At 47.8% G+C, this 13,740-nt stretch overlaps 1 protein-coding gene across 1 annotated transcript in view; it reads left to right on the forward strand.

The window, feature by feature from the left end:
- The first annotated feature begins 1,875 nt into the window (after positions 1-1,875).
- ATP5PD (ATP synthase peripheral stalk subunit d) overlaps positions 1,876-13,740 on the forward strand; it is a 40,083-nt gene continuing 28,218 nt past the window's right edge. Inside the window, exons 1-2 of the mRNA XM_073588035.1 lie at positions 1,876-2,035; positions 3,071-3,201. Coding sequence (XP_073444136.1) covers positions 3,080-3,201 — 122 coding nt within the window. The 5' untranslated portion in view covers positions 1,876-2,035; positions 3,071-3,079. The remainder of the gene's footprint in view (positions 2,036-3,070; positions 3,202-13,740) is intronic.

Genomic DNA, 13,740 nt, shown 5'->3' on the forward strand with positions numbered 1-13,740 from the left:
AGAATTTCTTTTGGGGGGGTGTGTTTACACCGTTCCGCGTGCGGTAAAATTGATAACGCGGTTTTATTCTTCGGGTCGGTATGGTTAGAGCGATACCTCATTTATGTCATTTTTTTAGGTTTTGGCGCTTTTATGCACTGAAAACAATTTTATATAAAAAATAATTATTTTTGCATCGCTTTATTCTGCGAGCTATAACTTTTTTATTTTTTCGCTGATGACACTGTGTGGTCGCTTGTTTTTTGCAGGAGAAGATGACGTTTTCAGCGGTACCATGGTTATTTATATCCGTCTTTTTGATCGCGCGTTATTGCACTTTTTGTTTGGCGGTATGATAATAAATCATTATTTTTTGCTTCGTTTTTTATTTTTATTTTTTAAGGGATTTGCTAAAGGGGTTAACTAATGGAACAGTTTTATAGGGCGGGTCGTTACGGACGCGGTGATACTAAATATGTGTACTTTTATTGTTTTTTTTATTTCCATAAAATGTATAAGGGAATATATTTTTTTTAAATTTATTTAGCGGTTTTTTATAAATTATTTTTACACTTTTTTTTTAACTTTATTATACTGTCCCAGGGGGGACATCACTGTCATGTGACAGATCGCTGATCTGTCACAGGCAGTGCAGCTGGCTTCCTCATGCTTCCTCCGCTTTGCAGGCACTGAGGAAGGCGGCTCCCTGCAGGCCCCGCCGCCATATTGGATCCGGGGACCTGCAGGGAAGGAGGCCCCTGCAGCAGCGCTGCACATTGCGCTGCTGCCGTGGGGGGCTCAGGGAAGCACGGAGGGAGCCCCCTCCCTGCCGATGCTTCCCTAAACCCCCGGTACACTGCGATCGTGTTTGAGCGCAGTGTGTCAGGGGATAACATGTCAGGGGCGGTCTGTGACCGCCCCTGACACATAGTGCCGGGTGTCAGCTGTGATAATCAGCTGACACCCGGCCGCGATCAGCGGCACTCACCAAGTGAGCGTTGCTGATCGTGCTAGACGTACTATACCGTCCATGGCCATAGGGGCCCGGGTCCCATGGACGGGATAGTACGTCTCATGTTATAAAAAGGTTAAAAAGACATACCTGTGGCTCTGAATTTACAGCAAGTTAACAGCACATGAAAAGGCCCAGGTGTGGCCAGGAGGGAGACTGGACACACACAGGAGACGATTAATTAGAAGACAGAAGAGTATTGTATTACTTGTGAGACTTGTATTAGTCTAGCCTGATGAAGAGACCTGAGTAGTCTCGAAAGCTTGCAATGTGTTACCATCTTTTCAGTTAGCCATTAAAAGGTATCAACCACTGAGGACTCTCAATCCTGAATATTTTTCTAAGACAGAAGAGAAAATGCAAAAGGAGATAGATTCAAATGACCAGCTAAGGCCAAACTGTGTGTTAGCATCAAGGAAATAAGTTGATAAAGCAGCCAGTGGACCTACCAGTAATAGCAGAGAGATGCAGTCTATATGAGCCCGGGACATCCACTGCCCCGTACTCTGCTCTATCTGCATCATCTGTGTTTCGGCTGCAGCAGTGACAGATATTACAGTTAATCACTGAGCTCAGATGCTTGTACCATCCACAAAAGCAGAGTCGCTGCAGCCACAGCACACAGATGGATGAGTACTACACATATATGTATCACTTTTCTAAAACCCCGTATTGTGGCACTGATTAGTGTCCAGCGCTAGTGTTACTATCGGAGTCTGCATAACGAATGAAGTCATTCTGCAGCTCCTACCTAGTCCTAGTACTACTAAACCCCGCCCACACTTACTGTATTTATACCGCTGAACGTGACGTCATGACGTCGGTCTTCAAGGTCATGACAGAATCGCACGGCCTTCCCTGAGTCACATGGCACGAGTCGGCCAATCACTGTTCTCTTTTACTCCGGCAGCCTTTCACTCATTGGCTGTAGCTTGTTGTCCTGATGTATGTGATTGGCTCATCTGAGGAGCTGCTGCACGTCACTCTCGGTGGTGGCCATTGCAGTGTCCCGGCTAGTGAGGGTGGAGGTCGGAGAACAGGCAGGTGAGAGAGTGGCAGCAGCAGCGCTGTGTGGCGGCCTCGTTGTCCGGTATTGCATGCGGCGGCCTAGTAGCTATGGGCGTGCAGGAGAATGAGAGTGACGTCTGTGCTGGCACTGTAGGGTGGTGACCTCTGACCGGCGTAGTGATGCCGGGCACATACATGACTCGTCTTCTTGGCCGGCCCTGGCTTCAGTCTGTTTCTCCAGCTCCCCCTGTGTTGCTCAGTGCTGCATCCTCATGGTAGAGCTACCTGCACTTTTCCCATGCACTGCACAGCCATCTCATGGCCAGATCACTGACATTGTGTGCCCACATGGGCCAAGATGTCACCTTTTATCGCATTGTTCCTGGAGGAGAGCAGCTGAACATCTAGAGCAGGGAAACTAGTAGCCAACATTGCTCTGCCTTCCACAGTAAGATCAGATGTCAGTTATACCGTAAGCAGAATACAGACTACTAAAAAGGTTGGAGGTGACTTTTCCGTGTTCTGCTACGTCGGCCTCCGACCTGTTCATCTGTGTGAGACTGCAGTGGACAGCCTGCTAATGGGGCTTGTAGAGCTACCAGAAGAAATTAGTAGTGGTTACAGGTCTTTAAGCATTGGGGTTTTTTTCTCCTTCATTGCAAAAAAACAGTCTGATGGGCTCTATTTCTATGTAAGGAGGAGGGGAAGTAAAAAGGAACACCTAGAAGTTGGGTGACCCTATTCAGTTCAGTGAGATCTGATCCGAAACATATCCATCGTGGAAAATGCACATATGGCACAAGTGTGACCAAAGCCTTAAGGCTCAAGCAGACATCTCTGCAGATCGGACGGCAATGCATTGACTGGCTGCAGGTCTCATGACCCCGAGCATAACGGCTTTGTTTTTCTATGAGGGTGTCACTCTTGGGTCATTAGAGGCCAGTCTGTGCATTGCGATCCAATTTGTGCTGACGTTTTAATGGGCCCTTATGTAAGAATCCATGACATCCTTGTTAAAAAAAAAAAAAAAAATAGTCTAGTTTTCTTGACATTGTGTTTTTGTTTTTTCAGTTCCTTATCATGGCAGGTCGAAGAGCTGCAATCAAGGCTGTGGACTGGTTGGCGTTTGCAGACAGAGTTCCCACCAACCAGAAGGCTATGTTCAACGCATTGAAGACTCGCAGTGATGCCATAGCCGCAAAGTGAGAACAAGATTAACTTCATGATCATCTACATGTAGCCAGAGGTGTATGTAGGTTATCGGCACCTGGGTCAACAATTACGTTTGTCTTTCCTGAGTGCTTTAGGTAGTCATCATGTCATCATATGCGATTTGCACACTTAGTCACATGCCACGAGCTGCTCTCCCTATTTCTCTTAATGATCAGTGAAAAACTGAGAGAAGCAGGAAGAGGAGCTCGTCACGTGGCTGTAAGTATGAAAATTGCATATGAGTGAAATGGCCATGTCATGACTGCTGAAAGCAACAAGAAAAGCTGAAGCCTGACAGTGAGGATTTTATACACTGTTAGGATTGGTTGCAGGGCTTCATTTTATAATTAACCCCTTTACCCCCTCCATAGGCTGTTTTCACCTTCCTGACCAAGCCAAACTTTACAGTTCTGAGCACTTTCACTTTATGAGGTAGTAACTCTGGAACTCTTCAACAGATCGCAGTCATGCTGAGATTTTCTCGTGACATACAGTTTATGATGCTGATAAAATTTCTTTGATATGACTTGCATTTATTTGTGGGAAAGAAAGGAAATTTGTCAAACACTGAAAATTTTGCAATTTTTAACCCCTTACCTACAATTGACGTAATATTCCGTCCATGTGACCATGGACCTAATTACCATGGACGGAATATTACGTCATCGCGATCAGCGGCCGAGTGTCAGCTAATTATCATAGCTGACACCCGGCACAATGTGTCAGGGGCGGTCACGGACCGCCCCCGACACGTTAACCCCTTGCACACCGCGATCAAACACGATCGCGGTGTACCGGGGGTTAAAGGGAAGCATCGTCAGGGAGGGGGCTCCCTCCGTGCTTCCCTGAGCCCCCCACGGCAGCGCAATGTGCAGCGCTGCTGCCGGGGGCTCCTTTCCTGCAGGTCCCCGGATCCAATATGGCGACGGGGACCTCCGGGGGCCTGCAGGAAGCTGGCTTCCTCAGTGCCTGTGACAGATCGCTGATCTGTCACAGTGATCTGTGATGTGACAGATCAGCGATCTGTCACAGGACAGTTATGTCCCCCCTGGGACATTGTAATAAAGTAAAAAAAAGTGTAAAAATAATTTTAAAAAAATCGCTAAATAAATTAAAAAAAAAAAAAAATATTCCCCAATAAATTCATTTTTTGGAAATAAAAAAAAAAAACAATAGAAGTACACATATTTGGTATCGCCACGTCCGTAACGACCCGCCCTATAAAACTGTCCCAATAGTTAACCCCTTAAAAAATAAAAAACGAAGCAAAAAATAATGATTTATTATCATACCGCCGAACAAAAAGTGCAATAACGCGCGATCAAAAAGACGCATATAAATATCCATGGTACCGCTGAAAACGTCATCATGTCCCGCAAAAAACGAGCCGCCATACAGCATCATCAGCGAAAAAATAAAAAAGTTATAGCTCGCAGAATAAAGTGATGCAAAAATAATTATTTTTTTATATAAAATTGTTTTCATTGCATAAAACCGACAAAACATAAAAAAACGACCTAAATGAGGTATCGCTGTAACCGTACTGACCCGAAGAATAAAACCGCCTTATAAATTTTATCGCACCCGGAACGGCGTAAACGCACCACCCAAAAGAAATTCATGAAACGCTGGTTTTTGTTCATTCTGCGTCCCAAAAAAACGAAATAAACGATCAAAAAATGTCACATGCCCGAACATGATACCAATAAAAGCGTCAACTCGTCCCGCAAAAAATAAGACCTCACATGACTCGGTGGGTCAAAATATGGAAAAATTATAGCTCTCAATATGTGGTGATGCAAAAACTATTTTTACAATAAAAAGCGTCTTTTAGCGTGCGACAGCTGCCAAACATAAAAACCGCCATAAATAGTAAATCAAACCCCCCGTTATCACCCCCTTAGTTAGGGAAAAATAATAAAATTAAAAAAATGTATTTTTCTCGTTCGCCTTATTGGGGGACACAGAGACCTTCGGCTTCAGTTCGGGCCTACCGCTGCGTCGCGGCCACGCCCCCTGCCCCTTTCTTCTAAGCGGGCTTCTCTCCCGCTCTTCCCAGGCCCTCCCACCGCCTGTCCTTCACCTGCCCAGCCTGCTATTGGCTAGAGGGCGGTGAATTTTAACCCTATGAGGTGCTCCGCCCTCCCTCCTCTCCTAAGGCGCGCTTTTTCTCAGGACGGCGCCATTTTCCCAGCCTGTTAGCCGGGCACCAGCTCCTCACTGGACAGCATCTTTTCCAGCTGGTTTTTTTCTCAGGAGGTCTGTCGGCCGGATTTCGCTCTGACCTGCATCCACTGACGGGTCGCAGAGCATCGCTTCTGGGGACACCGGACCGTGAGTAGCTCTGCACTGCAGACTGACCCTTCTCCGCCCTCTGTCCCCCACAGATTTTACGGTAAGCAACCCAAAAATCCTGTTATTTCCATATCAGGTGCTCTACAAACGCAACATGGCGTCTGATCTCAATTCCAGCCAATTCTGCGTTGAAAAAGTCAAATGGTGCTCCTTCCCTTCCAAGCTCTGCCATGCACCCAAACAGTGTTTTACCCCCTCATATGGGGTATCAGCCTACTCAGGACAATTTGCAAAACAACTTTTGGGGTCCTATTTCTCCTGTTGCCCTTAGGAAAATAAAAATTTTGGGGCAAAAATATCATTTTTGTGGAAAAAAAATTTTTTGTTATTTTCACGCCTGGGCGTTATAAACTTCTGTGAAGCACTTGGGGGTTCAAAGTTCTCACCACACATCTAGATAAGTTCCTTGGGGGGTCTAGTTTCCAAAATGGGGTCATTTGTGGGGGGTTTCCACTGTTTAGGTACATCAGGGGCTTTCCAAACGCGACATGGTGTCCGATCTCAATTCCAGCCAAAAAAGTCAAATGGCGCTGCTTGCCTTCCGAGCTCTGCCATGTGCCCAAATAGTCATTTACACCCACATATGGGGTATCAGCGTACTCAGGACAAATTGCACAATAACTTTTAGGGTCATGTTACCCTTGGGAAAATAAAAATTGGGGGTGAAAATATCATTTTGTGGAAAAAATATCATTTTTTAATTGTACCGCTGTACATTATAAACTTCTGTGAAGCCCTTGTGGGTTCAAAGTTCTCACCACATATCTAGATAAGTTCCTTAGGGGGTCTAGGTTCAAAAATGGGGTCACTTGTGGGGGGTTTCCACTGTTTAGGTACATCAGGGGCTCTCCAAACGCGACATGGCGTCCGATCAGAATTCCAGCCAATTTTGCATTGAAAAAGTCAAACGGCGCTCCTTCCCTTCTGAGCTCTGCCATGCGCCGAAACAGTGGTTCCCCCCACATATCAGGTATCAGCGTGCTCAGGACAAATTGCACAATAATTTTTGCAGTCCAATTTCTCCTGTTACACTTGGTAAAATAAAAAAAATTGAACCTGAAGTAATTTTTTTTGTGAAAAAAAAGTTAAATGTTCATTTTTTTTAAATATTCAAAAAATTCCTGTGACGCACCTGAAGGGTTAATAAACTCCTTGAATATGGTTTTGAGCACCTTAAGGGGTGCAGTTTTTAGAATGGTGTCACTTTTGGGTATTTTCTATCATATAGACCCCTCAAAGTGGCTTCAAATGTGATGTGGTCCGTAAAAATAAAATGGTGTTGCAAAAATGAGAGATCGCTGGTCAACTTTTAACCCTTATATCTTACTAACAAATAAAAATTTTGGTTCCAAAATTGTGCTGATGTAAAGTAAACATGTGGCAAATGTTACTTATTAACTTTTTTGTGTGCCATATCTCTGTGATTTAAGGGCATAAAAAATTCAAAGTTGGAAAATTGCGGAATCTTCAAAATTTTCGTCAAATTTCCATTTTTCTCACAAACGCAAGTTATATGAATGAAATTTTACCACTAACATGAAGTACAATATGTCACGAGAAAACAATGTCAGAATCACCGGGATCCATGGAAGCGTTTCAGAGTTATTACCTCATAAAGGGACAGTGGTCAGAATTGTGAAAATTGGCCCGGTAGTTAACGTGCAAACCACCCTTGGTAGTGAAGGGGTTAAATTTTCATTTTTTATGCTCTTAAATCAGAGAGATATGTCACATAAAATACTTAATAAATAACATTTTCCACATGTTTACTTTACATCCACACAATTTTTGAAACTTTTTTTTTTTTTTTTTTTTTTTAGGGACCACATCCTATTTGAAGTGGCTTTGAGGGGCCTATATGACAGAAAATACCCCCACCAAAGTGACACTATTCTAAAAACTGCACCCCTCAAAGTGCTCAAAACCATATTCAAGAAGTTTATTAACCCTTATTAAGCATTTTTGGCATGTGGAAGGAAAAAATGAACACTTCAATTTTTGTTACAAAAATGGTAACAGGAGAAAATGGACCCAAAAATTTGTTGTGCAATTTCCCAAGCATGCCGATATCCCATATGTTGCGGAAAACCACTGTTTGGGCACACGACAGAGCTCAGAAGGGAAGGAGCGCCATTTGACTTCTTGAATGTAATATTTGATGGAATAACTAGCGGACGCCATCTTGCATTTGGAGAGCCCCTGATGCGCCTAAACAGTGGAAAACGCCCACAAGTGACCCCATTTTGTAATCTAGACCCTTCAGAGATCTTGTCTAGATGTGTGGTGAGCTTCACAGAACTTCATAACATTGAACCGTGAAAATAAAAAAAAATTACATTTTTCACTCAAATTATTTTTTACCCCCAAATTTTGCATTTTCACAAGGATAGCAGAAGGAAATGGATAACAAAATTTGTTGTCCAATTCCTCCTAAATATGCCGATATCCACATGTGGTCGAAACTACTTTTGAGGCACAATGCAAAGCTCAGAAGGGAAGAAGTGCCATATTGAAGTTCACATTTTGCTGGACTGGTTTGAGGGTGCCAACCTTTACAGCACATCCTACATTGTACTATTGAACCCAATTTATTATATATTTTAGGAGCCTGAGTTGGTCCATTTTATACCGACTCCACTACCCTGGATGTAAGTCTGCAGTCACACTAGGTGACTGCAGACTACTGAGTTATTACAGCACATGCACTGCACACTTCTAGGATTCTCCCTTGCTGGTGGGAGAGTGGACGGTCATGTCAGCACAAGATGTGATTTGTATACTTCTGGTCACATTCTGACTAGACGTGTCAATTCAATTTCATTGAGTAAGGCCACGCATATCCAGCTAGCACGTGACCCCCATATATGCAAATTGCATACTTGTGGTTTCATTACCCCCCCGCCCCACTCGCTGCTTGCACCAGAGAATCCTGACAGCGCGCTGTGAGAATTCAGAAGTCTGCAGTCACATAGAATGACTGCAGATTCATCACAAATGTAGACAACCCCTTTAATGCTCCTGACATAAAAACATAGTAACTAGAGTTGAGCGACTTTGGTCAGATCGGGTTTCATGAAACAAAATTTGTTTCAGATGAAACTGGTCCGACTAGGGCAAAAAAAGTCGGAGTTTCGTCCGAAACCCGACCCCAATGCAAGTCAATGGGAAATAAAAGTCGGCATTGAGTGGATGAATGTCATCCCCTCAATGCCGACTTTTATTTCCCATTGACTTGCATTAGGGTCGGGTTTCGGACGAAACTCCGACTTTTTTTGCACTAGTCGGACCAGTTTCATCTGAAACAAATTTTGTTTCATGAAACCCGATCCGACCAAAGTCGCTCAACTCTAATAGTAACGCTTAACTTTTCAGACAGCACAATACTTTATTAACATAGCCAGGAATCGCGTAATCTGCAAGTTATTGGAGGAAAGTTAGATGAGTATCCCTAGCATAATACCAATCGTTTGTCCAAATTTAGAGCGGAGCTCAATTAGGTACTCTATGAAAAAGCTATTCTACACAAAAACATGAGAGCGTAATCAGCAGAAAAAAAGCGTACACTGAACATGCAAAATTCCATCTTTTATTCATAATTACTCTGTCGCCTAATTGGGGGACACAGAACCTTGGGTGTTATGCTGCTGTCCACTAGGAGGCGACACTATGCATAATCTGAAAAAAGATTAACTTTGGCTCCTCCTCTGCAGTATACACCCCTGGACGGCGTCAGCCTTCTCCAGTTTTTGCTTAGTGTCGCAAGGAGGCACACCTTTTTTCTTCCGTTTTTTTTCCTTTTTTCACGGAAATACAGATGAAGAAAAGTGGGTCTCCAGCGAGACTCCCGGCATGGCTCCCTCCTCGGTCCCCTATTAGGGGTACCCGGTTGAGGTGGTTTTTTTCCCCATGTCGCTCCCTCCCCAGTCCCTCGGGTCCTGGTTCGAGGTCGAGACCCCCCTCCTTCCCCAACACCCTTAAGGGGTCTGGGTTGAGGTCGAGGCGAGGATGAAGACCCCCTGACGGTGACAGACGCACCCTCCCTAATCCCCCGCAGGGGGTATTAGGTTGAGACGCCTCAGGTAGGGTCGGAGATCAGGCAGCATTCCGCAGCTTCCAGGGACCCCAGGCCGGCTGAGGGATCCTGTGGGGGCCGGGGGAGGGTGCGGACTGGATGGCACAGCAGAAACAGGGCTTTTGCTGCGTCCCTGTCTCTGCAGCAGCAGCGGCTCCATAGCCCTTCAGGGGCCCCCCATACAAAAACCGCTACCCCTGCTACCCCCACCGCTATCCAGTCGACCGTTCTGGGGGGGTCTGGTACAAATCAGCCCCCCCCCCCCCGGACTACCGCGCCGCTCTGGAGCCCTCCTGGGCATCAGGCTTCAAATTTAGACCGCGGCTTCGGCCTAGCTGAAGCCGCCGCCTTTTCCCCGCCCCCCGGCCCGCCCCCCGGATGACCAAAATGACACACTGGAGTGTCATAGAAGGGGCGGATTGAGGCAGAAAGGGCGCGTTTTTACACAGCCCAGCGCGCCCTTTTCAGCTCTCTGCCCCCTCCTCCCTCTCCTCAGAGCCCCGGTGGCCATTTTTTCTGGATGAGATCCAGGAGAGAAGCATCACAGCGGTCTCCGGGGGGCACAGAACTTGGATCTGTCGGCGCTGGACCTAGGGGCACACCGGTGGGGTAAGCTCACAGCTGGGTTCTCATTACTCAGCTGTGAATCTATACTTCCTATAAGGCTTTCTGTGGGTTCCCTCTGCGTAGCCACCCCTGTACGATCCCTTATAGCCAGCCTCTGTGCACTATGCCGGGCTCAAGGAAGAGAACCAGGCAGGAATGTTTCTATGCATTCTGCACAGCCTGCAAAGCCACGCTCCCTAGTGGCAGCACGTATCCGCACTGCCGGGACTGCATCCAGAACTCTGGGTCACAACCCCAGGGAGTCCCTACTGACGCTTCAGTGTCACAGGCCACGCCGGAATGGGCAACTCAGATGTCTCAGTCTATGTCACAGTCCATAGACAACCTAACTGCTACATTGCTGCAAGCTCTGCAGAGTCGGACCCCGGCTATGGACGGTACACAGCAAACGGACAGCTTGTCTCAGGAACATGCTGCTTCCGACTCTCACAGACGTAAGCGGACTCACAGGTCTCGATCACCTGAGTCGCACTATAGCACAAGGTCGTTCCCCTCTAGGGAGAGACAGCGTCATTCCAGGTCTCCTGGGCAGTCCCCTGCCACAGACAGACAGTGCAATTTACCACAGGGATCCCCCACCACAGAAGACCCCCCGCCCCAGGTCGCCCTCCAGGGATCACCTTAGTGAGGCACAGGATTCGGAGGGCATCTGTGACTCCGACTCAGATAATGAAACGGTCAGGTCCGTGGTACCTTCTCCCCCTAGCAATACAGCGCTAGTTGAGGACATAATTTCTTCTATTCATCGGGTGCTAAAAATTCCAGAGTCGCCCCCGGAAGTCCCAAAACATAGGATTTGCTTCGAAAGTGTTCAAAAACCACCTAAGGTCTTCCCTAATCACGATGAGTTTGAGAAAATACTTACCAAACAGTTTGCGCAGCCTGACAAAAAATTCGCTAATCGCAAATATCTGGAAGCGAAGTACCCCTTCCCACAGGAAGACACCAAACAATGGGCAGATCCACCTGAAGTGGACCCTCCGGTTTCTAGGCTAGCAGCGCAGACTTTACTCTCTCTGCCGGATAGCTCAACCCTCAGGGACGCAGCAGACCGGCAAGTAGAACGAATGGCTCGTTCTATTTTCGAAGCGGCAGGCGCCTCTCTGGGCCCTGCGTTTGCTTCAGTTTGGGCAGCCAAGGCCATCCTAGCTTGGGCCAAAAGACTACAGGAGGGTCTTCAGGCTTCAAATCCTGAACTCTCGGACCAAGCGGTCCAGATGGCAGTGGTAGCAGACTACATGATTCATGCAGCCCTGGATTCCGCCAGAGGTGTAGCGGGAATAGCATCAAACGCCATCACGATCCGACGCATCCTCTGGCTGCGAGAATGGAAAGCGGATGCGGCCTCAAAGAAGTCCCTCACGCGACTTCCGTATTCTACTGGTAGACTTTTCGGCGAAAAGTTGGACACCATGATAGCCAATGCCACCGGGGGTAAGAGTACCTCTCTCCCTCAACTAAAACCGAAACGCACGTTCAAACGAAGAAACCAGACGCGATTCCGATCCTTTCGAAATTCCTCGGGCTGGTCCGTTTCGCGCCCAGTGCAAAACCGCAACCGTTCTCCACGCAGAGACAACCCACGGACGCAGCAGCGACCGGACAGGGCTTGGCAGTCGAAAGCAGGCCAAGCGAAACCCAAGGGAGGAAAACCTCAGAACTTCACTTCATCATGACTCGAGACCTCCGGAAGACACCCCACCAGTAGGCGGCCGACTTTTACTCTTTCAGCAAGTCTGGCTGCCTATTACAGAAGACAGGTGGGTCAGGGAAATAGTGTCTTCCGGATACAAGATAGAGTTCACTTCCGTTCCACCGAACCGGTTCTTCCTTTCTGTTCCTCCAACACCACCAGAAAAGGCTCGTGTCTTCCACCAAGCGGTTTCCTCTCTCCTTCAATCAGGAGTTGTGGTGCCGGTTCCCGCGAACGAGAGATTCCGAGGATTCTACTCAAATTTGTTTGTAGTCCCCAAGAAAGGAGGCGGCGTCCGACCCATACTGGACCTAAAACAGCTCAACAATTACGTACGGGTCCGTCATTTCCGCATGGAGTCCCTCCGGTCCATCGTTGCATCCATGGAGCAGGGAGAATTCCTCGCCTCCATAGACATACAGGATGCGTATCTCCACATACCAATTGCTCCCGCCCACCAAAGGTTTCTCAGGTTCGCGGTCAACCAAAACCACTACCAGTTTGTCGCCCTTCCGTTCGGACTCGCCACGGCTCCAAGAACGTTCACCAAAGTCATGGCGGCCACCATGGACGTCCTGCACTCAAGAGGCATTCTAGTCGTCCCGTACCTGGACGACCTCCTCGTCAAGTCTCCCACTTTCAAAGACTGCGAGGTCAGTGTCTCAATCACTCTAGACACTCTGAGTCGCCTGGGATGGCTAGTCAACCTACAGAAATCGTCGACCATCCCAACTCGGACTCTAACATTCCTGGGAATGGTATTCGACACCACCAGGGGCCTGGTGCTCCTTCCCAAGGACAAGACACTGGCCATCCGTCTGGGAGTTCGCACACTCCTTCGCAGTCCTCCTCGATCTCTCCGGTTTGCCATGAGAATCCTCGGCAGGATGGCAGCAGCAATAGAGGCAGTGCCATTTGCCCAGTTTCACCTCAGGGTCCTTCAGCTAGCCATACTCAGATCTTGGGACAGGAACCCCTTCTCCCTCGACAGGGAGTTCAGGTTGACGTCATCGACCAGGAGGTCCCTGCACTGGTGGCTCAAACCAACCTCGCTTACACGAGGGAAGCCATTCCTCTCAGGACAATGGAAGATCCTGACTACCGATGCAAGCCTGACAGGCTGGGGGGCGGTACACCTACATCACAGGGCACAGGGCAAGTGGTCACCGAGGGAAGTGACATTGCCCATCAATGTTCTGGAAATCAGGGCCATTCTCTTGGCACTGAGAGCCTTTCATCACTTGCTTGCAGCCTCGCACATACGGATACAGTCGGACAATGCCACGGCTGTGGCATACGTGAATCACCAAGGCGGGACCCGCAGCGCCCAGGCAATGAGAGAAGTGGCTCATATCCTCCGCTGGGCGGAAGACACAAGGTCGGTTCTTTCTGCGGTACACATTCCGGGTGTAGAAAACTGGGAAGCCGACTTCCTCAGCAGGCAAGGAATGGACTCGGGGGAGTGGTCTCTCCATCCCGAGATTTTTTACCAGATCTGTCAACGATGGGGAACCCCGGATGTGGACCTAATGGCATCCCATCTCAATGCCAAGGTTCCCAATTTCATGGCCAGGACACACGACCCGCGGTCGCTCGGAGCGGATGCCCTGGTCCAGGACTGGTCCCAGTTCCGACTCCTGTACATTTTTCCACCCCTCCCCCTAATAGCCAGGGTCGTGAGGAAGGTCAAGCAAGAGGGAGTTCCGACCATCCTCATCGCGCCAGACTGGCCCAGACGTACTTGGTACGCCGACATCGTCCAACTTACGGCAGACGCCCCCT

This window comes from Dendrobates tinctorius, unplaced genomic scaffold (assembly GCF_039654945.1).
Source record: "Dendrobates tinctorius isolate UK_male_01 unplaced genomic scaffold, ASM3965494v1 ptg000103l, whole genome shotgun sequence".
Lineage (NCBI taxonomy): Eukaryota > Metazoa > Chordata > Amphibia > Anura > Dendrobatidae > Dendrobates > Dendrobates tinctorius.